This window comes from Plectropomus leopardus, chromosome 3, assembly GCF_008729295.1.
Source record: "Plectropomus leopardus isolate mb chromosome 3, YSFRI_Pleo_2.0, whole genome shotgun sequence".
In the NCBI taxonomy this organism is placed as follows: Eukaryota; Metazoa; Chordata; class Actinopteri; order Perciformes; family Serranidae; genus Plectropomus; species Plectropomus leopardus.
The window spans coordinates 10,463,158-10,485,230 of NC_056465.1; the positions used below are offsets into that span (position 1 = coordinate 10,463,158).

Below are 22,073 nucleotides of genomic sequence, written 5' to 3' on the forward strand. Positions count from 1 at the left end.
ACATGTCCCAAAAACAGCTGAAAACACTCAAAACAGCATAAAATAGCGTGCCAAGACATGCCATGGCATAGAATTTGCAAAAAAACGGCCAAAAACACCATAAAAATGCATGTTGAAAAAATGACCAAAAAGGCAAGGCTATAGTATGGCAAAAATGTCAAAATATGACATGTCCCCCAAAAAAGCAGCTGAAAACACCTCAAAACAGCATAAAAATAGCGTGCCAAGACATGCCATGGCATAGAATTTTGCAAAAACGGCCAAAAACACACATAAAAAAATGCATGTTGAAAAAATGACCAAAAAGGGCAAGGCTATAGTATGGCAAAAATGTCAAAATATGACATGTCCCAAAAACAGCTGAAAACACCTCAAAACAGCATAAAATAGCGTGCCAAGACATGCCATGGCATAGAATTTTGCAAAAACGTCCAAAAACACCATAAAAATGCATGTTGAAAAAATGACCAAAAAGGCAAGGCTATAGTATGGCAAAAATGTCAAAATATGACATGTCCCAAAAACAGCTGAAAACACCTCAAAACACATAAAAATAGCGTGCCAAGACATGCCATGGCATAGAATTTTGCAAAAAAACGGCCAAAAACACACCAAAAATGCATGTTGAAAAAAAAATGACCAAAAGGCAAGGCTATAGTATGGCAAAAATGTCAAAATATGACATGTCCCAAAAACAGCTGAAAACACCTCAAAACAGCATAAAATAGCGTGCCAAGACATGCCATGGCATAGAATTTTGCAAAAACGGCCAAAAACACCAAAAAAATGCATGTTGAAAAAATGACCAAAAAGGCAAGGCTATAGTATGGCAAAAATGTCAAAATATGACATGTCCCAAAAACAGCTGAAAACACCTCAAAACAGCATAAAATAGTGTGCCAAGACATGCCATGGCATAGAATTTTGCAAAAACGTCCAAAAACACCATAAAAATGCATGTTGAAAAAAATGACCAAAAAGGCAAGCAAGGCTATAGTATGGCAAAAATGTCAAAATATGACATGTCCCAAAAACAGCTGAAAACACTCAAAACAGCATAAAAATAGCATGCCAAGACATGCCATGGCATAGAATTTTGCAAAAACGGCCAAAAACACCATAAAAATGCATGTTGAAAAAATGACCAAAAAGGCAAGGCTATAGTATGGCAAAAATGTCAAAATATGACATGTCCCAAAAAAACAGCTGAAAACACCTCAAAACAGCATATAAATAGCGTGCCAAGACACACCATAGCATAGAATTTTGCAAAAACGGCCAAAAACACCATAAAAATGCATGTTGAAAAAATGACCAAAAAGGCAAGGCTATAGTATGGCAAAAATGTCAAAATATGACATGTCCCAAAAACAGCTGAAAACACTCAAAACAGCATAAAAAGTGTGCCAAGACATGCCATGGCATAGAATTTGCAAAAACGGCCAAAAAAAAACCAAAAAAAATGCATGTTGAAAAAATGACCAAAAAGGCAAGGCTATAGTATGGCAAAAATGTCAAAATATGACATGTCCCAAAAACAGCTGAAAACACCTCAAAACAGCATAAAATAGCGTGCCAAGACATGCCATGGCATAGAATTTGCAAAAACGGCCCAAAAACACCATAAAAATGCATGTTGAAAAAATGACCAAAAAGGCAAGGCTATAGTATGGCAAAAATGTCAAAATATGACATGTCCCAAAAAAGCTGAAAACACTCAAAACAGCATAAAAATAGTGTGCCAAGACATGCCATGGCATAGAATTTTGCAAAAACGGCCAAAAACACCAAAAAATGCATGTTGAAAAAATGACCAAAAAGGCAAGGCTATAGTATGGCAAAAATGTCAAAATATGACATGTCCCAAAAACAGCTGAAAACACCTCAAAACAGCATAAAATAGCGTGCCAAGACATGCCATGGCATAGAATTTTGCAAAAACGGCCAAAAAACACCATAAAAATGCATGTTGAAAAAAATGACCAAAAAGGCAAGGCTATAGTATGGCAAAAATGTCAAAATATGACATGTCCCAAAAACAGCTGAAAACACCTCAAAACAGCATAAAATAGTGTGCCAAGACATGCCATGGCATAGAATTTTGCAAAAACGTCCAAAAACACCATAAAAATGCATGTTGAAAAAAAATGACCAAAAAGGCAAGGCTATAGTATGGCAAAAAAATGTCAAAATATGACATGTCCCAAAAACAGCTGAAAACACCTCAAAACAGCATAAAATAGCGTGTGCCAAGACATGCCATGGCATAGAATTTTGCAAAAACGGCCAAAAACACCATAAAAATGCATGTTGAAAAAATGACCAAAAAGCAAGGCTATAGTATGGCAAAAATGTCAAAATATGACATGTCCCAAAAACAGCTGAAAACACCTCAAAACAGCATAAAATAGCTTGCAAAGACATGCCATGACATAGACTTTTGCAAAAACATCCAAAAACACCATAAAAATGCATGTTGAAAAAATGACCAAAAAGGCAAGGCTATAGTATGGCAAAAATGTCAAAAATGACATGTCCCAAAAACAGCTGAAAACACCTCAAAACAGCATTAAAATAGCGTGCCAAGACATGCCATGGCATAGAATTTTTGCAAAAACGGCCAAAAACACCATAAAAATGCATGTTGAAAAAATGACCAAAAAGGCAAGGCTATAGTATGGCAAAAATGTCAAAATATGACATGTCCCCAAAAACAGCTGAAAACACCTCAAAACAGCATAAAATAGTGTGCCAAGACATGCCATGGCATAGAATTTTGCAAAAACGGCCAAAAAACCCGTAAAAATGCATGTTGAAAAAATGACCAAAAAGGCAAGGCTATAGTATGGCAAAAATGTCAAAATATGACATGTCCCAAAAACAGCTGAAAACACCTCAAAACACTGCATAAAATAGCGTGCAAAGACATGCCATGGCATAGAATTTTGCAAAAACATCCCAAAAACACCATAAAAATGCATGTTGAAAAAATGACCAAAAAGGCAAGGCTATAGTATGGCAAAAATGTCAAAATATGACATGTCCCAAAAACAGCTGAAAACACTTCTCAAACAGCATAAAATAGCGTGCCAAGACATGCCATGGCATAGAATTTTGCAAAAACGGACAAAAACACCATAAAAATGCATGTTGAAAAAATGACCAAAAAGGCAAGGCTATAGTATGGCAAAAATGTCAAAATATGACATGTCCCAAAAACAGCTGAAAACACCTCAAAACAACACAATTAAATAGCGTGCAAAGACATGCCATGGCATAGAATTTTGCAAAAACGGCCAAAAACACCCATAAAAATGCATGTTGAAAAAATGACCAAAAAGGCAAGGCTATAGTATGGCAAAAATGTCAAAATATGACATGTCCCAAAAACAGCTGAAAACACCTCAAAACAGCATAAAATAGTTGCAAAGACATGCCATGACATAGAATTTTGCAAAAACATCCAAAAACACCATAAAAATGCATGTTGAAAAAATGACCAAAAAGGCAAGGCTATAGTATGGCAAAAATGTCAAAATATGACATGTCCCAAAAACAGCTGAAAACACCTCAAAACAGCATTAAAATAGCATGCAAAGACATGCCATGGCATAGAATTTTGCAAAAACATCCAAAAAAACACCATAAAAATGCATGTTGAAAAAAATGACCAAAAAAGCAAGGCTATAGTATGGCAAAAATGTCAAAATATGACATGTCCCAAAAACAGCTGAAAACACCTCAAAACAGCATAAAATAGTGTGCCAAGACATGCCATGGCATAGAATTTTGCAAAAACGTCCAAAAACACCATAAAATGCATGTTGAAAAAAAAATGAACAAAAAGGCAAGGCTATAGTATGGCAAAAATGTCAAAATATGACATGTCCCAAAAACAGCTGAAAAGAACTCAAAATGGCATAAAATAGCATGCCAAGACATGCCATGGCATACAATTTTGCAAAAACGGCCAAAAACACCATAAAAATGCATGTTGAGAAAAATGACCAAAAAGGCAAGGCTATAGTATGGCAAAAATGTCAAAATATGACATGTCCCAAAAACAGCTGAAAACACCTCAAAACAGCATAAAATAGTGTGCCAAGACATGCCATGGCATAGAATTTTGCAAAAACATCCAAAAACACCATAAAAATGCATTTGAAAATTGACCAAAAAGGCAAGGCTATAGTATGGCAAAAATGTCAAAATATGACATGTCCCAAAAACAGCTGAAAACACCTCAAAACAGAATAAAATAGCGTGCCGAGACATGCCACAGCATAGTTCGTTGCAAAAACGGACAAAAACACGAAAATTATGCTTGTCAAAAAAATGACCAACAAGGCAAGGCTATAGTACGGCAAAAATGTCAAAAAATGACATGTCCCAAATACAGTTGAAAACAACTCAAAAACAGCATTAAATAGCGTGCCGAGACATGCTATAGCATAATTTTGTTCCAAAATGGACAAAAACACCATGATATAGCATGTTGAAAAAATGACTGAAAAGGCAATGCTATAGTATGACTAAAAATATCAAAACAGCTGAAAACATGTCCCATGTCCCCGTACCTAGACACGCCATACCGTAGAATGTTGCTAAAAACGCCAAAATCATATTCAAAAACGCCATTACATAGCATGCTGAAAAACAACCAAAAAGTCATACTATACTTCGGCAAAAGAATGTAAAAATGTCCAAAAACAGGTAAAGACCACATAGCATGCCATAGCATAGGATGTTTTTTTCACCAAAAACATCCTAATTAACATGTCGAAAAATAACAAAAAACACTGTCAAAAAAGGTCAAAGTAAGACATGTCCACAGCAGCTGTTAACCACATAAAATAGGGTGTAAATGACACTTCATAGTGTAGAATGTTAAAAAAAACGGCCAAAAACATCATAATGTAGCATATCAAAGAAACGTCCGAAAACGTCACAGTTCAGTTAAAATATGACATGTCCAAAAGACAGCAGAAAACCACATAGTATAGTATGTCGAGACATGTCATGCTATAGAATGTTGAAAAAACATCAAAAAACATAACATAGCATGTCAAAAAGATGGCTGAAAATGTCATACTTCATTTTCTACATTCGTTTTTCGATATGCTTTACAATAATGATTTTTCTTGTTTTTTGTTTGACTTTTTGGCACTATTTTGACGACATGCTATAGTATGATGTTCCAACGCTATTTTAGATGACGTGCTATAGTGTGACTTTTTTATGCTATTTTGGACGACATGCCATGGTAAGACTTTTTGGAGATTTTTTGGACAACTCGCTATCGTCTGACGTTTTAACGCTTTTTTGTACAACATACTAAACTATGACTGTTTGGCACTAATTTGGAAGACATGCTATCTTATGATGTTTTGACCCTATTTTGGATGATATACTGAAGTATGACTTTTTGGCGTGATTGTGGGCAACATGCTATAGTATGACATTTTGGCATAATTTTGGGGGACATTCTTTAGTATGCCTGCCAATGCTATTTTGGACAATATGCTATAGTATGACTTTTTTAATGCTTTTTTGGACGACATGCTATGGTATGACTATTTGTTACTGTTCTGCACAACTTGTTATAGTATGATCTTTTGGGGCTTTTTTGGAAGACATGCTATAGTATGAATTTTTTGTGCTTATTTGGAAGACAGGCTCTGGTTTGACATTTTGGCAATATTATGGACGACATGCTATAGTGCTATAGTGGGGCTGGGCGACATGCCCCAAAAATAAAATCTCCGATTTTTTCACACCACCCCCAGTTTCTCCATCACCTGCACTCATCTATTTTAGTTACACTGAGGGTTTAGAAAACAGCAGAACATCTTCTACAGCTGCCAACAGCCCACCATCACTCCAAGTTAGAGAATGGGTGAAATCAAAGCAAGGAGTTTGGGCTGGGGTACCAGGCCCCCAAATTACTAAATCCACCCCTGATAGCAAGGAGAGCAGCAGAGAGCAGTTGGATGAGAGGTCTGTCACTGCGCTGCTCTCAGTTTGGTCTGATGGATGTTTCAATCAGCGGTGTGATCAGCCAGGTGTGATGTTTGTTTTTATTAAACCCACTTTTTGTCAGTCTTTGAAAATAGTCAAATTAATCTCTTTGGCTCAATTACTTTGGTTCGGACAGGAATGTGTGGCATGAGCTGCGAATCGAAATGCGCAGACACACCTGGCCCACAGTCTGTATCCAGACACCTTCCAAAAAAACAAAACAATAACTATGTTTATGCATTTATTCTCTAACCAGCTGCTGTTGAATGTTCCGTCCAATTTCCTTCTTTGGTATATTGGGGCAGACATGACCCCTGGTCTTCCGTGGAGATTATGCCGTGGTCGGGGGCTCTAAATCGCAACACAATATCTCAAGAACACCTTGAGGATATCTTTGAAAATTTGGCACAAACGTTTGAGTGAACTCAATGATGAACTGTTTATGTTTGGTGGTCAAAGGTAACTCTGACTTTTTATTGGTTTTGTTCTTGTGAAAGTGATATCTCAATAACAACCTGAATGGAATTTCTTCAAGTTTGGCACAAATCTTTGAGTACATTCAAGGATTAACTGATTTGGTGGTCAAAGGTCATTGTCTAGGTGACTTTGAATTTGTCTCATTCTTGAGAAAGCAATATATCATAGTTTGACACAAACATTCACTTGTACTAAAAAATGACCTGATTAAAATTTGGTGCTTCAAGGTCAAGATCACTGTGACCTTGCATACATCTCATTTTCATGAACGCAATATCTAAAGACAGCCTTTGGGGAGTTTCCGTAGATTTGGCACAAACAGCCACTTGGACTAAGGAATGGCCTGATTAGAATCTGGTGGTTAAAGGAGCAGGAATCAAGGTCAAGGTCACAGAAACCTCATATAACATGTCTTTGGCCATAACTCAAGAATTCATATTCTCAAATTTCACACAAATGTCTAATAATGTGATGATAAAGTTCTGACATTTCATATCCAAGAAATAAATTCTTAGTTGTGATGTGTTGGCATTTGGGTCTACCTGTCAAAGGCTCTGTCGCGATTTGACTTTTTATCTAGCTTGGTGTTGATTTTATTGACAATTTTAATCTTTTATGGGAATGCAAGGACTCTTTTGCACGTGATGGCCTCCATCTAAATCTTCGAGGATCGTGGCTGCTTTTCCTCCAAAACTTTATTTACTAACTTATTTTGCGCCACACCAACAGTCATTGCCACCATCCAACCATCATCATCCACCGCCTCACGTGACGTGACTGACTCACCACCTCACGTGATCCAGGTACACTCTCCACTACCCTACATAGCTCCCCCTGCAGTCAACCTACACTCAGTGACTATTTAATAATCCCAGTCATTATTACCAGCAGACAGAACACCAAAAAAATAATGGAATTAATTTTAATAACCTCAGACCTGTACACACACACAAGCCACCTGCTAAACCACAACACAAGAAGACCTCACTGGCACGGATGGACCAGCTACTCTCATTGAAACTTCACCACCAAATTACACTTTCTCATGCGCCTCCAGGACAGGCAGAAAAGGAGGAAGTACAGCAACCATCTTTACAACATCAATTGGGTTTAAATATATTACAATCAATGAACACTTCCTTTGAATAACATTGTTTTTAGCAAGTAATTTTAGAGTAGTTATTTTAGGTGATTTTAATATCCATGTGAACAATCAGATAACATAACTAATGCAAGGAGGCATAAAACCGCATGGCGGTATTAATAGTTTATTGCTGACCCCCCATCCACAACAGTATATTGCTTAGTTTATGTGCTGGACTTCAGCATGTTTCTCCAAACTGGGGGTGTGTTGACTAATGTCACTGACTATGGATATGTACCCTACACAACCCACCTTTAAAAAATCTCCTTTAATAGGATAAGCAGTTATGGATATAAAAACCATATATAAAACAAATTTAATTGTATAATTTGTCATATCACAATCTTAACCTAACTAAAATGTTGTGTTGTTATTACTATTATTCATTATTATTACTGTTTTTATTATTATTATTACTATTGTTATTATTTTTAAAGGTACAAGACCAGAGGTCCGTTTCACAAAGCAGGTTTAGTGAAAACTCTGAGTCTGTTGACCCTGAAATGAGGGAAACTCTGAGTTTTCCATTTCAAAAAGGGAGGTAACTCAAGCCAGAGAAAGAAGTGTAACTCTAGCCTGTTTCACAGAGAGGGGTAACTTAAGCTCTCGGTCAGCTACCGTAGTAACAGACTCTGAACCTAACCTGGTCGGGACCAGGTTTTTCTCAATGAACCTCGAGTTTCTCTCTGTCTCCGCCCTCTTTCAGCCACATACGCTATTTGATTTCCTCATTCATTCATTCATTCATTCAGTCAGCAGGCGAGTGTCGGAGTGTAGTTCTGCCGTCTGTCAAAATGGCATGCCCTTTCATCAATGATCCAGTGGATGAAGGAGCAGCATTACTGCCCAGAGAATTAGGCCTAAATATTCGTCGGGAGATTGTTTTCAGATAGATAGGATAGATGATAGATAGATGTTCTCGCATTTCCGGACAGTTATCTTTTTGAGCGGTACCGTTTCACATCACAGTCCATATTATACATACACAACCTAATCCGTCCTTACATTTGCAACATTACCAACCGCAGTCATGCTCTCACATCGCATCAGATATTGTGTGTTGCGCTGCGGTTCTTTGCAAATGGCAGTTTCTTGTATAATGTCGGAGATGCAGAGCATTTAAGCAAGGCAACTGTATGCAGGGCGGTCAGAAAAGTGTGCCTGGCCCTGAAACGATTTTTACACATCTTTGTCATTTTCCCTGGACATAAACCTGTCAGAGCCATCAAGGAGGAGTTCCACAGGATTGCAGGTGAATGATGTAGAGATCTGTTAAATTAATTTTGAATCATATTCCGTTAATGACATTGTGCTGCAACCTCAGACTGGGATTAGTAATTTTAATTTCTTTTAGGATTTCCCAGTGTGATTGGCTGCATAGATGGCACACACATACCCATCCCCCATCTCCCTCGCAGGATTGCACCTAAATGAAATAAGATGAAATAAATTAATAGGCTACCATTCAAACAGTTTTCCCCTGTAATTGTATTGTGATTGCAAATTACTGTTTTTATTATTATTACTATTGTTATTATTTTTAAAGGTACAAGACCAGAGGTCCGTTTCCATGCAGCTGCAGCGGTGTTGCACTTCTTTCTAAAAACGTGTTCAAACTCCGCATATGAGCGCATTAAAATTTCCAATTCGAGTGGGTGAAGAACGCAGCCCTCCGCTTCCCCGTTGCCATGGTGACTCGTCGAATCGGGGCTCCATTGATGCTGTCTTTTTATAGTTGTGGTGCACGCGCTTAACTCCAGGTGAAACTACTCCGAGTTGATTAAACCAACTCAAATCGGCTCTTCTGGAACCGGAAACTCAGAGTTTTCTATCTCAGAGTAGATCAACTGAGAGTTCAGGGTTACACTCAGAGTTTGTTGAACCTGCTTTGTGAAACGGACCCCAGTCATAAACTTTTTCAGTCACTACAAACTAAACATGATTTCAATAAGTGGACACTCAAAGTACTGCCAGTGAAATGGTGTGCTGCAACCAATGTTCCCCTCTCTATCATCAAACGGGTTAGTGAGCCTCCACGCAGTGGATGGGAACATTGTCATCTAGAAAAATAATTTGTTTCAAGGCAGCACAAAAGTGTTCCCCAAGAATAAGTGTTTAAGCAAACATGCATCTGTACTGACAATTTTTGTTCCCAAAAAGGCAATATTGTCAGCTAATACTGACCTGGCAGTTTATCAATCAGGTTAAAGGAATGTACGCAGAAATACTATTATTTGTGTTGTAATATTGTTTTTAATTTTTTTTAAAAGTGTTTACACTGACATCATTCCACCCATTATTTCCATAACTTTAACCATTTTTATACAGTGGTAAAAAAAAGACAAGTGCATATCCTGAGAAAATTTAAGGCGGCAGCACACTAAACTCAGTACTGCTGGAAACAACTGGAAACCTGCTCATTGACCTGTGTGAATCATTTACTGGTTAATCTGATGTGCTCACTCTTGTGCACTGATGCAAATCAATCACGTGGTCTTTTGTGATTTGTGGGTTTTAAGACAGTCTATGAGCATTCATCCTCTACTTGCTCTGTAACAGCTTCGTACTGTGGTGGTCGTCTGTAGAGACAGTAGTGCTGAGTCATGAAGAGGATGTCAAACACTACAGAGAACAGACCCAGACCAAACTTTGTAGGATCGCCGAATATCAGCTTCCACTCGTCTGTGGAGAAACACATTACATTATATTTATTTGTTGTGACAAATATACATTTGTTATCACCAGCAGGTGTAAAAAGTATTTAGACCCCTTCAGTTTTCCCACATAATGTTGCAGCCTTAAAGAGATGGTTCAGTTTTATGGAAGCGGGGTTGTATATTTGACAGTATACTACATATAGTCATTGTCAGTCAGCACACGCCCAGTTTGGGAAAGCAGGCCAAAGTCACGCAATAACAAACAATCTAACTGACTGCAGCTGCAGTAGACCAGCAGCTCCTGTGTTCAGCGAGCTAAAAGTACTAGTTCTCAATGGAGTCTGGTGGCTTTGACAAGAGCAAAGATGGGAAACTGAAGCTGCCAACAGCTTTCACGCCAGAAAAAGTGGTCTGAAGAGAGGTAAAGTGGTGAAAATACTCTTAACATGGCAAACACAGATTGATATTGTTTTGTTTTTTTAGGTGGCTAAAATATATTTTGTTGCTGACCTTATCCAGAACAGTACCATGCTTAGCTTCTGTGTGGGACTCTGTATGCTGTATGCTATAAACTGACTATAGATAAATGCATCACACAATCCCACTCAAAAAAAACAGAACTACCCCTTTAACTAAAATTGTTTACATTCATTGTTTCTGTTTGATCATCTGTAATTTAATTGCATTTTGTCAACTGACTAAATTAAATGCTACAAAGGACACCAGATGAAGTACAGGACAGAACATGACATAGTTACCATTGTTGTAAGACTGTATGATCATCTGTAGGATACTGAGGATTCCACCAGTAAAGTCCAGCAACACGTTGCCAATACTCCAGCCTTCAGTACTCTGTTTTTTGTAGTTCATGTACGCCTGGAAAAACAGCCAGAAAACCACTGACACTGTAACCATCTGTCACTGATCATTCATCTAACTGACAACAGAAAAAGAAACACAATAAATTAAAACTGAATTTTGTGGAGCAGCATATTAACACTCTCTCATAGCATGTGCTGGGACTGGTCAATAAAAAAAAATTTAAAAGAAATCAATGACAGCTCATTGCATACTTTTTATATTTCCTACACACAGAGTGAACAGAAAACTACTGACACACATGTAGATTTTAATGCAAAACAACAGTCCTGTAACAGACCCAACCTGTAGGCTGTAGTTTGTGGTGTTGCTGTATTGCACTGTAGTTAATTCTTTTTTAATATATAACGTAAAGTGAACACTTTAACAAGGTTAGTATTTACTGCACTGTTACTGTACTGCAATGTATTACATTGTCCAGACATTTTCATTGTGTTGTTCCCTCATACTCCTTTACCACCAACATGGAACCAGTTCCATTAAGGTTCCCACACCTAATTTTAAGCTGTTTAAAGCATTTTGACCAAATATAAATTGATTCAGTGCCCAAAAAGTTGGTTCTCAGCTGGAACCCAAAAGTAGCGGGTTTTGTCTTGTTCTGAAGTGCAAATTGTGGCGACATCAGTGCACAATTCTGTAATATTCTCCAGGTTGGAAAGAGCGGATGGAGTAGTCAACAATGAAGAAGTTAAGTGAGATATTGTCAGAAAAATGAAGAGCGTGCTGTGGTCTCATGAATAGTTAGTCTAAGCTTTTTTTTGGTGTAAAAACAAATATTACTACTAACATTCCATTTGGCAGGTAATTCACGCAATCTGCAATCTATTGTTTACTTCCATTGTGCACTGTGTAAGTTAATGACACATCCTTGAGTACAATGGTTTGATCAAAAGTGGTGGAAACCATGGACTGTATGTAAAGATAGACGATGCACCCCCAATTACCCTGACGTGCTTAAGTGAGGCCAAAGTCTGTGTCTGTGCAATAGCGATATCCGCGGTGGGGAGTTCCTGCAAAAACACCTGTCCAACCAGTCGAGAGAAGCTATAGACTGGGACACGTAGCTGTCAATCATGGCGAAAAATCCCCTTTTTATAGAATTGGATAACTCATTAGAACTGAACATATCATAAAAACAAACACTTAAACAAACATCAGGGTGATGAAAACTACCTTCCGTGACAGAAACCATCTTTAGGAATAAAATATATTTGGCGTGCACTTTGAGTTTTTAGTTTGGCCCATGTCCCATTTACTAACATTGAGGGGCGGGCTTTATGACCTATACTGCAGTCAGCTTTATATACAGTCTATGGCTGGTTTGCTAAATAGCACCGAGGTTACAAGAATCCTAGTTGGAACAGTTCCAAGAATCAGATCTCATTTGTTGGAAAAGGGAGATCAGTGTGTATGGCTTACCTGCGGCACATATTTGATCAGAGTGACTGCAAGTTTAATGTAGGAGAAATAGTAGAGGTAATCCAGCCAGGTGATCTGTTTGGCTACAGCAAGAAACAAGCTGACCAAGGCAAAAATCCAGCCAATCGCCAACAAGATCAAGGCCGTCCAGGAGACCCTTTGACCCCCCCTCTGGAAGAGAGTGGACACAAAGGATGACACACTGTTACAAATGTAATGACAATCCTATCAGACAAACCGCAGCAGCACACACAGACACACAACTGATTGAATCAAATATTTAAATTCAAAAGATGCATTTAAACATTTTAAATTTAAATTCTCTCTATCTTAATGGCTCATGGTAAATTTCCTCTTTCGAACACCAGGACCAGAGGTATATATATCTAACATTCAGTCTATTACAATCTGACAGACACACACCTCATACACAGCAGCCTGGCAGATGTAGACCAAACAGAGCAGGACAGCATGGAGACTGAAGAAGACATCATTAGCATTGACGGGGTTAATCCCATTCGGGTTGCTCTTCAGAAACTCCTCCTACAGGACACACACACACACACACACACACACACACACACACACACACACACAGCTCTGAATATGGATATAAACACTCACACACATTTATGTCCCCTCTTGGCAAAATCTGAAAAATTTCACCAGAGGCCATAACACATGATTTTATGATGATTTAGAGCATGACCAAGTGGGGACCTAAAAAATGTCCCCTGTTGGTTTTGCAGTTCCCTGTTGGTGACTGGGTAACAACAGGTATGTCCACTGTTATATATATGTACATGTGTGCACACACACACACACACACACACACGCACGCACACACACAGCAGACACTTTATACTGTACATGCGCCGTTCCAAACCTAATGTAGGCACAGTTCAGCCATTAAGGAGCGGTAGGTCAAATGTGAATACAGGAGGAGGAATTCTGTTGTGCTCATTATAACGTGCAGACAGACGCTGTTTACATACTCCAAGGTCACTGTGAACAGTGACCTTGGAGCAAAACATATCAAACAAAAAATGTGAAACTGTGTCTGAACAGGAAAACATGACTATGACTATATTATTTACCATTAAGAATGGAACCGATAACCAGTTTCAAATTGTCTAATCTACTTTAATCGGATGCCTCTGAGCTTATTATTTGGACGTCAACCTCATGCATCTACGCTGCTGGAATCCTGCAACAAGAAGAAATCATAATGGAGACGAAGAAACAATCCAAAGTGCGGCTTCATTTCATAAGAAAGATGAACACTGCTGCTTGTAGTGTCTGTAAATGATTATTTTTAAGTGAGGGTGGACAAACCCGTGACATGCTGAAAGATCTTTCTACACAGCATTGGCTTAAATTCAAGGGGCCATATTCACAAACTAAAAATTTCATCGCGTCCTAACGTAGGAGTGATTTAATACATTTTTTATAGCAACTCTAAGCAAGGAAAAGAGACAAACTTTTACTTCAGAGAGGAGGTGTGGTTGACCCTTTCACTAGCTATGATACATTCTTTTAACAGATTTGATTGGTTGTCGCAGACACGCCTTTTAATGAGCCTTTCAAGGTGTGATCTTAGAGGGTCTCTTTAGGGCTAAGACACTCTGTGAACAAATTCTATCTTTATCAGAGGGTAAATCTTTAGAAAACATCATAATTCTAACAATTTCCTTAGAGTTTAATCACTAGGATCAACTTTTGGTACTAGGAAGCTTTATAAACACAGCCCCAGGAATGCCAGGTATCTGAGAGCCACAACCTCTCGCTCAACACGTCTGTTACCGGTACTAAAAATGCTATGGTATGATAAGATTATGTAACACAGGCCAGTAGAGCAAGTTTTTTCTTTGACTAAGAAACTGTTAAACAGTGGAGCTTTTGCGCACCTGAGTTACATGCATGCCTTTTGTCTACTCTGTCTACACTGTTGCTCAGATTCAGGGATAGACAGGAAATATTAACACCAGTATGCCAGCCACTCAATCAGTCCTCACATTTAACACTGCATCCCCACACAACTTTCAGACTGAAAAAAGCAAGAAAAAACCCACCAGCATCATCAAGATTGCAGCTAAGATCACTGAACTTTATGGTCGGGTGGTAAAAAGAAAAGCAGAGTGCACCACTGAAGACCCTTCACACCCCCATCACCACTTGTTTCAGCTACTTCCTTCAGCCAAACATTTCAAAGGATTTCTGGCCAAAAGGAAAACGTACAAAAAACGTGTTTATTCCCACTGCATATTACTTTTTAAATAAGGCAAGACAGTCAGTACTTTTTTAATGTAGCTTTTCACACGTGTTTTTATTGATCAATGGAACTGATGTGTGATTTTACGTGAGTGAATGCTTTTTCATGTTGTTTGAGCCCCCAACAGAAGGAAATTTCTGTCACTATGTGATAAATAATAAAGTTTTTATGAATCTTTAAATTTTAGTCTTGAATCTTTAGATAATAAAACAATTGCATTGACACTGAAAACCTGTGTAGGCCTATTTGTTTTCCCCACAAAGTAAATTGATCAGGAATTAAATAATCTAATCTAATCTAATCTAATTAAATATCTAATCTAATTCTCAGTTAGAGAATTAATAAAGAATCTGCCTGATAAGCAGAATCAATAATGGCATTGGTGTCAATAAAATCTTATCAATTCCCATCCTTCTATTCCATAATGATCCAGTCAGATAATATGGATAACAAGGATATGTTGCAAATTGTTTCTAATTTCACATTTAAAAATTTCACAACAAAACTCCTCTGGTAGTTTAGGGGGCATAATCAATTCACTTTTCCTGGAACTTGAATAAATCAAACTTTATGTGTTCCTGTACATCTCCTCTGGACTGTAAGGCTCATAGAAGATTCCTGTTCTGTAGTCACCATCTGTCGTACAGCTGTGTTTGACTGTTGTTAAGTGGCACTCAAGTGATTCAACATTTCACTTCTGAAAGCTTCTCCAGACTCAGTAGTACTTGACATGATGGGCAGACTGAGCTTTATGTGTATAAACAGTGGAGTGTCCCTTTATAAGGATGAACTTACCTTAATGTAAGGCACCCAGAACAGTCCTATATTGAAGACACTGTAAGCGATGAAGCCGGTAAGGTTCAGAGCTAGGAAGTCAAAGTTGAGACCTACAACACTGGAAACATACAGGTTGATATTATTTGTTTATTTTTCTTCAATTTGATAACATTTTTTAACATCAAGCCTAACTGGGAGGGTTCTTTGGCCTATTGCAATTGCCATTATTCATATATTTTGAATTGGATGTGTGCCTGCAGATAAATGCCACACTTTTATGTTCAGCTGATTTGCTGATTATTGACAACAAAGCAGTTGTATCAGTTCAGCATTTAAAGTTAATTTATTGAAAAGGTAGCAACTGGATATGGTCTTTATTTTATCTATAACTAGTGCCAATGATTTTGGAAATTTTGCGCAGGCATTATTACTGCAAAACTTTTAGAAGGTTAAGTTTGACGTAGTTATCACTATGACAATAATGTGGAGAAATATTCAAAGAGAACTAACTGTAAGCCCAACACAGGCTTATGAGATCACAACTGCATAAGGAAAACATGATTGAATGAAGAGAAAGGCAGAAGATGGACAAACAGAAAACTACCTTTTCCTTCTCCAGTTTTCCCAGGCTTGTGGATAGAAGGACACCGACCAGGCCAGAAAGTAAATCCAGCCAATCACGTCACTGATCACTGACACCACGTTGCTATGGATGACCATGAAGTGGATCCTGACGAGAGAACTAATAGAGAGAGAATCTGAGACATGAGGAAACTGGACAGTGACCATGTACCATCACACTCTACAGTGATTTTAAGCAAACAATACACAAACCATATGGGTACTGCACCATCACCCATACCTCTCCACTGTCATTTTGAACAAAGGATCTCCAATGTGAGGAAAATAAACATGGGAAAAAAGAGCTTGGCTGTTTACATCTTACTGTTGTTCATCCATTGCAGTCAGAAAGGAAGCTAAGTAATGCTGGAGCTGTCACTTCCATCCAGCTTTTCTAATAATTGCACCCGTAGAGAATGTTTGGTGCATTTCACGCACTTTTCATTCTTCATTTCTTTATCATTTTGGCTGTGTTCATGCACATGGCATATATTTTGGCAAGATTATGTATTTTTGTTTAATATACGAATTTCCGGCTCAGCTAAACAAAACTGTAACATTCATGCAATAAAGTGTAAAAAAAAAATGCCATTGAAACCCATTCAAACTGCATTTTTTGATCCCACAGAGATCAAAGCATTAAAACATTTTTTGTGGGGTTTTTTTTTCATCAGAAAACATAGTGGCATCATGACAAAAACCTGGCTTTTAAAGGGTTAAAAAATTTTGATATTTATGATTAGGACTGATGTTGTTTGAAAGATCAAACTCAATGAAAGAAAATAATAATAATGTATAATACTTTTGAAAGCTTGATTCTCAACAGTGCATTTTGTGTGCAGAGCAATACAAGTGTGTGTAATATTACAGCGTTAATTCAGGGGTTAATTCAAATAAAAATATATGGATGGAAACCTGGTGCGAGTGTGTAGTAGAGCGCAGAGTATGCAGTCGACTTTGGTCCAGCTACAAAGTCAAACACAACAGTACCATGTGGCATAAAATGATCAGAAAAAAAGATTATCTAATCATTATCGAAATATTTTCTATGACAATAAATGGTCAATAAAAATTCATGACTGTGACAGCCCGACTCATACTCGGATGTTCTTGACGCCTGTAACTCTGAGCACAGCCTGTAGTTTCCCAATAAATATTGTGATTTTAATGATTATGTTGAACTGATGGAAAAGTTGATTTATGTTGACATTTTATGGGAGAGGGAGCTGATTCATTCTCCTGTCACTGCATGCTGCCTCTGTGCAGATACCCACCTGTTGAGGTCAGTATTGTTGCTAAGCAGGTGTGTGGTCACTTGACCGACATCATGGGCTGTCACATTGAAACTGACAGAGGTAGACGCTACTGGCAGCAACACCTAAACATAAACAACAACAGGAGCTTTTAGTCAATGACTTATTGGTAGATTGGCTCATGTTTGATCTTCTGTTTCAGGACTAATGTGTTGGATTTACTGGCATCTAGTGGTGATGTTGCAGAAAGCAACTAACTAAAACTTCTACCGTGTGCCAAGCATGTATCAGAACTAGAGCCAGTGTTAAATTTGTCCATTTTGGGCTACTGTAAAACAACATGTTGGACTCCATGGACAAGGATCCACTCCCTATGTAGATATAAAATGCTGATTCTAAGGTAACGAAAACACAATTATTCCTATTTTAAGGTGATTATGAATTTAAAAAAACATAATTATGAATATTATATTCCATTTCTGCCAATAGATCCCCCTAAATCCTACACATCAGACCTTTAATTAATGAGTTCACAGAAATAATTATATTCCTTGTCTGCTGATATTTACTTTGGCTGATCCATAAAATTCACTTTGCACATCAGCATACACAGTGTTAAGTAAATATATATTTCCAGTGGTTCCTGCTCACAAAGATCTCAGCCCTGTACTTTGTAATTCCTGCATTTTCCTATCTTTATATATATGAAGGAGCTCAATGGCACAGTAATATAAGCCACCTTTAACTAAAAAAATCATTGTGGTTTTGTTATCCTCAGGAGAATCTCTAATATTGTGTCTGCAGTAGATATATTATGAGGCATTTTGTTACATTTCATAGGATTCATTACAGAGATACACTGATTAATCTATTATTTGCTCACTGTTAGATTAATCACCAACTAATTTAATAATCAATTCAAGAAAAAAAAAAGTAAAAATTCCCTGATTCCAGCTTCTTATATGTTAATAGTTTCTAGTTACTTTACGCATCTGTAACACTAAACTTAATATATTTGGACTGATGACGTCTTGGGCTTTGGGAAACACATGGATATTTTTCACTTTTTTTAAAATAAACTAAACAACAAATCAACTAATTGAAAAAATAATAAACAGATTAATCAACAATAAAAATAATCAGTAGTTGCAGCCCCAATTCATATTCCAGATCTATGAATGTGTACAACTTGATATTTTAGCCTGATGATGATACAAGAGGAAAAGAAAAGAAACAGGAATGTTTCACTCCTGCAGCATGCAGCACAACTTGTTTTTTGATAGTTTTACCTGCTCCGGCAGTGTGATTACGGATGTGTAGTTCAGATTGGAGCTGTAGGTCACATTTAAGTGAATCACAGCTGTCTGGTTGACAGCAGCACTAGAAAAAAACAAAATCCAGTTAGGACAACACTAATCCTGCAAGCTGCTTTTACAAACTAAAGGAGCACTAAAAGCTCAGGTACAGTACCAGGGTGTGGACTTTACTTTCTCAAGTTACTGAGCGTATTTGCTCTTGTGGTATTTCAGTGCTTCATATTCACACCTTTGCTCGGAGGCAAAAGCAGCAGATCAGCAGCTTCAGCTTTTAACACTGTGTGCAAAGTGTGTATGTACAGACAGTTTGCTGATTTAAGGTAAGTGAATAACACAGCTGACACGTGTCTAATGCAAACTGCCGTTTGCTGCGGGCTGTTTGTACGGTTACCTTGAGGTGATGGTGACGTTGGCTTGAGAGTATTTCACAAGTGTGACAGATTCTGGAGCAGACAAGTGCACTCTGGATTCTGGAGGACAGACAGAAAATAATTGTAGAATGAAACCAAGATTCTCACAGAAAAACAAACAATAATTTGGCATGTGAACTGGCATCATCATAAAGCATATTTATTTAACCATTTGAAACCTGGATCTTCAGCAGTTTTCTTGTGCTGTGTTCCGAGGCCTTTCACAAGCATTTAAACTTTTGAAACATTGGGCAAATATGTTTGATTTCTTTCAAAAACATAGGGAAAAAAGGCAATCAGCAACTTGGCATGAAAGGTGACAGGAGAATGACCTGATGTTAGCTTAAAAAGAGAGAGAGCGAGAATAACTAGAAAATTATCAAATAACTAGAGAAAAATATCACGAAACTTATATTTATAAATATAATAATTTGATATTTAAGACTAGGTTATAGAAAAAAAATATTTATTTTTATTATTTATATTGATATTTAGCACTTTTTTCCCACTGATAAAATGCACATCTGCACACTTTTTTTTTTCTTTTTTGCTAATTTCAGGTAATTTTCTTGCAACTTTTTGCTTATTTCCTGTTGTGTTTGAAAGAGTCAAAATTTTTACCATTATTTTAATCACCATGAAGTTACTTTAGGGGAGAGTGAACATGTTAAATATTTTCAGCACCTGTACTTCTTTGTCCCCATATATTAGGTGAGAAAAACAGTCAACTGTGATAAATAACCAGAACAGTCAGTCACCAGAGATGTTGGTCAGCGTCCAGAGGAGCAGCAGCTGAGCAGGTAGCCATCTCTTTGCCATGCCCACACCTGCCATCTCTGCTAAATGCTGGATGCTACCAACCTAAAGGATACAAGGCATTTCAATCATTTCAACATTTAAAAACAACATTTAAGTCATTGATTTTTTTGAGATCTTTAACTTTATCTCAATTTTGTTTGCGCTCAGAGTTTGTGTTTGTTACAGTCTGGAGCTCTCGAGCTCAACTAAGTCTCACAAGTTTCACTTTGTACAAATTTGAAACATCATAAACATATTACACATTTACATCTAAATATTCCTACGAGACCCTTCTCTGAGTTAACTAATCGGTGGCTTTTCTTCCATGTTTAATAAAAGAGTTTGTTTTGTTTTTTTAAATAACGCTAAATGATGAATGTCGAAGTGTACTGTGTCTTTAGAGCATCCTCAGAGAGCCAAACTCACCGTCAGGCGTCTGCAACAACTGCACTGAAAAAACAGATCATTCTTTGATGAAACTACAGCAAGTTAACGACTAAACAACTCTGACGCTTGAAACCCCACATTTGCTTTATGTGGAAAAAGTAAACAAGATTAAACTTACCTCAGCTGATCAGCTGAGTTCCCTGCTTCCTCATTCCTCGCAGGCAGGTCACGAGACAATTTATATTCTTCTTTTATTTCGGTGGATTGCAGCAGGTGGATCATTATCGCCCCCAGCTGGACAGTTACAGACCTCCCCTGTCCTTGTCCTCAGTCTTGTTTGGACATAATATGGTGAAGTCTGCATTTGATAGATAGATAGATAGATAGATAGATAGATAGATAGATAGACAAACACATACCACACACACACACACACACACACACACACACACACATACTGTTATTTTATTTCAATTTTAGCACTCTTTCCCCAAGCCATTTTGTAGTTCTTGTTTTGTGTGTTTATTTATTTAATTATTTAACTTTACTTTTTTTTTGCTGATTTTCAGGTACTTTTTCTCGTAACTTTTAACTGATTTTTTGCTTACTTTTGGGTCATTTTGGAGCGAAATCAGACAAATTTTCTCAGGTTTCAAAGGGTAAACTGTGTACCTTTTTAAAATGCAAGATGAGGCTGTTTAGCCAAGAGTGAAGGCTCTGTGAATATAGCTGGTGTTCAGGTCTTCACTGTGCCATTATCCTGTAAGGTTTTTTTTTGTTTGTTTGTTTGAAGATTAAATTTTAAACAATTTTAACTTAAAATATAACAATTTTATTTAGGTTTCTTCATTGAAATTAGTGGAATTCTGAGATATGGGTGTACTGCATATAGTTTTTTAAAGTTTTCTCACACCCAACGAGACACCCCCTTGCAGGGGTCTGGACCCATAGTTTTGAAACCTCTGCCACAGACTATAAAATAATTTCAGAATGAATGAAATTGAATGAAAAGTGCTCATTATGATGTGATTACACCACACTTAAATCTGGAAAAGATGTGTGGATGTATGTGTGTGCACAGACTTCTGATTTGTCACATTGGACATTTTTCCTTTAGAAACCAAAGATATTCTTGTGTCTGCAGGCAACTGCAGAACTATTGCAAACTAGCAACTGCCATCTCATTTAATGTCTCTGACTCTAACTTTGTTTCACAAGGACTTAAAATAGCCAATGTTGATATTCCACACTGCTAATCTTGGTAGTATTTTTGAGAATATAAAGCCAGCTACCGATAAATTTTGGGTAGTATAGGCCAGCTGTCATTTTAGTGTTTAGAAGTCACCTTGTAAGTCAGTAAAAGTTGGTGTCAGTGGTTAAATTGCAGTTTACCATGATCATTATTAGACAGTTAATAGACATCACACAGCAGCATTGTCTTAAATTTCTCTTATATTTTCTCTTAATTTTTGTAAGTAAGTAAGTATGCATGCAAAAAGGTTTCAATAAATTTATTAAATCAAAATAATTGAAACAAATAGAAGGAAAGCAGCAAGTCCTCATGCATACAGCATATATGAGATGCTGGAACCATGTTTTTTGCATGAAAAATAAAAATAAAAAATATTTGGCAATTACTTTTCTA

At 37.3% G+C, this 22,073-nt stretch overlaps 1 protein-coding gene across 3 annotated transcripts; it reads right to left on the bottom strand.

Moving 5' to 3' along the window:
* Nucleotides 1-9,872: 9,872 nt before the first annotated feature.
* ctns (cystinosin, lysosomal cystine transporter) lies at nucleotides 9,873-20,667 on the bottom strand. 3 transcript variants are annotated; one of them, XM_042512335.1, is made up of 12 exons: nucleotides 20,607-20,651; nucleotides 20,468-20,491; nucleotides 20,002-20,104; nucleotides 19,225-19,303; nucleotides 18,807-18,897; nucleotides 17,539-17,642; nucleotides 16,248-16,385; nucleotides 15,662-15,761; nucleotides 13,018-13,137; nucleotides 12,595-12,765; nucleotides 11,055-11,172; nucleotides 9,873-10,321 (listed from the first exon to the last, which is right to left on the bottom strand). In XM_042512335.1, exons 3-12 carry the CDS (start codon nucleotides 20,075-20,077, stop codon nucleotides 10,164-10,166), a joined length of 1,155 nt encoding a protein of 384 aa, XP_042368269.1. In that variant the 5' UTR covers nucleotides 20,078-20,104; nucleotides 20,468-20,491; nucleotides 20,607-20,651; the 3' UTR covers nucleotides 9,873-10,163. The 3 variants fall into 3 exon arrangements, with proteins under 3 accessions (XP_042368269.1, XP_042368265.1, XP_042368260.1); XM_042512331.1 differs by having other exon boundaries at nucleotides 20,468-20,486; nucleotides 20,607-20,645; XM_042512326.1 differs by lacking the exon at nucleotides 20,468-20,491 and having other exon boundaries at nucleotides 20,607-20,667.
* Nucleotides 20,668-22,073: the final 1,406 nt, after the last annotated feature.